General features: G+C 36.4%; 1 protein-coding gene across 1 annotated transcript in view; it reads right to left on the bottom strand.

Moving 5' to 3' along the window:
* Positions 1-4,537, bottom strand: part of Syde2 (synapse defective Rho GTPase homolog 2) — a 72,528-nt gene that overhangs the window by 6,420 nt on the left and 61,571 nt on the right. Inside the window, exon 8 of the mRNA XM_023699053.1 lies at positions 2,706-2,937. Coding sequence (XP_023554821.1) covers positions 2,706-2,937 — 232 coding nt within the window. The remainder of the gene's footprint in view (positions 1-2,705; positions 2,938-4,537) is intronic.

Here is a 4,537-nt window from a genome sequence, read left to right as displayed (position 1 = left end):
CCATGTTAATATGCTGAGCTGTGAAAGGCTCAAGTCAACAACTTCTGACATTTCCATTCCTACGGATAACCCACTACTATTATGGACTACTGGACTATATTGGATTATTTTGCTGAATTCATGCACTACAATATTTAAATGGCAATGGAATACCCATCTCTAATAAAACTAAACCAAAAAAGGGAATACAAAGGAAGTACCATTTTGTATCTGTATATACAAAATAGGATAGATATACAGCTACTTTCTCTTAATTCAATGAAAGATTTGTACTAATAGTAGTTGGACAGGATATCATGTGTGTATCTTGTACTATGAATAACCACTAAGAAGATAACAATATGCAATGTATTATTGAAACTGTCCTATTAATCAGTTTTGAAACTGTCTCATTGCTGTTTCTCAATAAAACTTCAAAAAAAAAAAAAAAAGAAAAACAAGACATGGGGCCAGCCAGATAGTTCAGCGGATTAAAGCGGCTGCTTAGGCAGAGCACAGGGACCGGGTTCGATCCCCCAGGCACCATGTGCCACACTGGCCCTGCCCCTGGGGTATGTTAAGACAGCAATGGAGACTGGGCATGGTGGCCCATGCCTGTAATCCCAGCACTTGGGAGGCTGTAAACAGGAGGATCACTACAAGTCCGATCCGTTTAGTGAGATCCTATAGACCCTATACTAAATACAGAAAGAAAGACAGACAGACAGACAAGATATGTAGCAAGGAAACTTCTTCCTGAATGTAACAGGCATTCACCAAGCTAACAAGCTATGGTCAGTCTCATCATATTTACATGTCATCATTTTTCTCATGGCTAGAAACTGTACCATATTTACTTGATTTCTGCTTTTTCTTAACTCCAATAGCAGGTGATTTAAAAGGTAGAACTATTATTTTTCTCTCATTCTTCTGCCATTTTCTGTCCACAAACCCAAAAACTAAGCTGACTATGACAAAATAATTACATGGCAATAACCTTGATAACACAGTTAATGACAACTCAGAAACTAATAGTAAACAACACTAAATCCAGGAAGGCAAGTTTTCATTTGTGCTAACAATAAAATGGCTCCTATTCCAATTAGTGATATTTGCTAAAATTAATGTAGTTCTAAAAAAGAAATATACACTAAAAACTATAATCAGTGAGATTCTTTATGTTGGACCCCAAACACAAAAATCAGCCCAATTATCCAAAGAAAACTGATTTAGGAGTCTAAAGTAATATATTTCAATTCAGGTATATTAGAAATTAAAAGTAATTTTTAAGCCTGTATAAAAATTTTAACTTTCAAAATTTAAAAGTTGAAAAACTAGGGATTTTTTTTGTTTGTTTGTTTTTGGTATTTTTTAGGAAAGGGTCTACAGGGTGTTCAGGGTCTCACTACTAGATCTGCCTGTTTATAGCCACCCAAGAGCTGGGATTATAGGCACACGCCACCACAGCAGTCCCAGGAAGATAATTTTTAAAATTAGGTTATTTAAGCGTCTAAATCAAGCATTCCTTTTACTTTGTTCTTTCCTCCTCATATATATTAGTAAAAGGAACAACAAACATTTATGGTCTCATTTTGTGCTAACACTTTGTTCACTGCTTTAAATGTTTTATCTCAATCTTCACAACCCCAAGGTCAGTGCTATTTATAGAGAAACAGACTGAGGGGTTAAGAAGCTACATTTGAAAAAAAAAAGCTGCATTTGCCTGCACCCACCCTGGTGACAAATGCCACAGGGCAGAATTGAATCCAAGTTAACTGCAGGACCTAACCATTTCAAGCATTTGATGAAAGCATCAAAATATTTTCATGGGTAGGTCCATGCAGCATGGGACTAGAGGAGCAGTTGGAAATACAGTTTAATAAAGTTTTGGAACTCAAATATAAGATGCTTCACAGAACACCTAATCAAAAACATATTTCTTCTACTCTTGAAACTGTGTAAGAAATAAGTTAGGAAAATAACTGTTATCCTTTACTTATTGACTGGAACAATAGATGGATAAGAAAAAGTAACAAAATCAAATATAACAACCAGCTGAACCTGGGGTGCTTGAAGAATAACTGTAATTATAGATGTCAGGAAGAAGAATGGATTTAAGGAGAAAAATGAATTCCACCTCATACTAGCTGAACTAAAAACAAGGGTCTATAGCAATACCACTCTGAACATACTTCATCTTGTCTCATCTCAGAAAAGTGAGAGGGGTAAACTGAATATCGTGTGCCAAAAGCTGTGTTGGTACCTTACATATATAATAATAATAACTTGCCCAAAGTCAAACTGTCAACAAGTGCCACAACCAAGGTTCAGCTCCAGATCTGACTGAATCCAAAATGTGTACAGTGATCCTTATATATCCACAATACTATCACCAAAGGCAAAAAATACAAATGGAAAAAGCTAAAAGGCAGGTATAAATTCATATCTACCTGAAAAATTAAAATTGAAAAAAGATTTCTTCAATCACATATGGCCATATTTAATGAGTAATTCAGGAACCCTATCATTAAAAAATATTTCCAGGGGCCAGTGAGATAGCTCATTGTGCTACAGTACCTGCTTAGGCAAGCTTAGGGGAGCACAGGGACCACAGTTTGATCCCCAGCACCACATGCCCCACCAGTCCCCCGTCACCTCACGGAGGGCTGAGCTGGTCACAAAATAAACTACAATAAAATAAAATAAATTTCCATAGAACCATTTACCTGGCCAGAGTTGCAGTAAGTAATGAAGAACTTCAATATGTTTTTTAAAATCCAAAGCACTTGCCAGTTCTTCCGAATCAGTAAAGACTCTGTTGTTATGAGTAGAAGTCTCTTGCCTCTGACTTAGTAACACTGGTCCAAAGCACACCGCCAGATTCTGACAGGTCATCTTATTCACTTCATGATAGGAAGCCACCAATTTTAAATGATCCAACAACATCTTCAGCGTTGCCTAAATTAAATTAAATTGCACTTAATACAGTCATATAGGAACAAATACAAAAACACAACTTCAAGCAGAAAATACAGACAAGGGCCTGAGTTCAATCCCCGGTTCCGCAAAAAAAAAAAACAAAAAAAAAAACACATTCTTTACAAAATGCTTATGAATGTACTGCAAAGTGCAACTGTAGTCCTTAGAAAAACATGTTATCAACTCTTCTTCTCCTCCTCCTCTACAGTAATAGCAGCAAGCTGTGGCAGACAAATTCACTTTTCAGTTTAGATAAATGTTACGCTCGTTAAGCAGAAAACCATCACATCTAGGAAGCTTGACAATTTCAGAACATGGTCAAATCCCATAATAATCTAAACTATGAAAGACAGTCTCTAAAGAGCAATGTGTTTTTTAATATATATATAAATACATATATATGCAAAGTATGACGAAGTATAAACAGTACAGTTAGAAGTGAAAGAAAGAAGTTTACTAATCACACACATACAAACATATATTTCTTTTTTTTTTTTTTTGTGGCCAGCTCAGCCTGCCCTGGGGGGTGTCAGGGATCGAACTATGGTCCCTGTAATTGCCTAAGCCTGTCTAAGCAGGTGCTTTAGACTGCTGAGCTATCTCGCCAGAATACATGTATTTCTTAATCCTTTAAGAAAATAATGAGAGTTGGTTTAAGTGAAAGGGTTATTTTAAAGTACTTACAAAAAGAAATGCTTTTTGTAGTAACACATTATCAGTCATTTAAGAGATGAATTATAATATCTTCTTTAAGAATTTTATGTATATATATTTCTTTAAATTTATGTATATTGCATAGGGTCTCACTATGCAGCTCAGATTCATAGTGATCCTCCTGTTTTTAGCCTCCTCAGAGCTGGGATTACTGGTGTGCACTGTCACACCCAGACTGGCAGGCCTGGGGACGGGGCCAGTGTAGCATGAGGTACCAGGGATCAAACTCCGGTCCCTGCATTTGCCTAAGCAGGTACCTTGCTGAGCTATCTTGCTGGGCCTCAAAAATCATTGAAGAAACAGAAGTGATATCATGTCTGAAACCACAAGAAACAACTTTATTTGATAATTAGAAGGTCACCAATAACCATATTAAGAAAAAGTCCAAAAGGTTGAGGTAGGAAGTCAGATTACAATTTGCTCGTTGGACAGTAAATGAGTTACATTGCACATTTACAAGATTTTTTAATTTTTTTTTTTTTTTTTTTTTGTGGAACCGTGGATTGAACTCAGGCCCTTGTGATTGCCAGGGAAGCGCTTATTTCACTGAGCTATCTCCCCGGCCCCTTAATAGTTCAATTTTGAGCCTATAGTTTTTTTCTGGTATTATTTGTTACTAAACAAGTTTTTTTGTTTGTTTATTTTTTAAGGAAGGGTCTACAGGGTGTTCAGGGTCTCACTACTAGATCAGACTCTGTTTACAGCCTCCCAAGAGGTGGGATTACAGGCACGCGCCAACACACCCAGTCTCAAAATTACACATTTAAAGACGCGAAAATTTTAAGTTGTAGTGTATCAGTTTTCATACAAGCTTTCTTTTTTTTTTTTCTTTTGGTAGAACCAGGGGTTGAACTCAATACAACCT

Source organism: Octodon degus, unplaced genomic scaffold (assembly GCF_000260255.1).
Source record: "Octodon degus isolate 3935 unplaced genomic scaffold, OctDeg1.0 scaffold00109, whole genome shotgun sequence".
Taxonomy (NCBI): Eukaryota; Metazoa; Chordata; class Mammalia; order Rodentia; family Octodontidae; genus Octodon; species Octodon degus.
The sequence above is the reverse complement of the archived record's forward strand: the minus strand, read 5'-3'. Positions and strand labels throughout refer to the sequence as shown.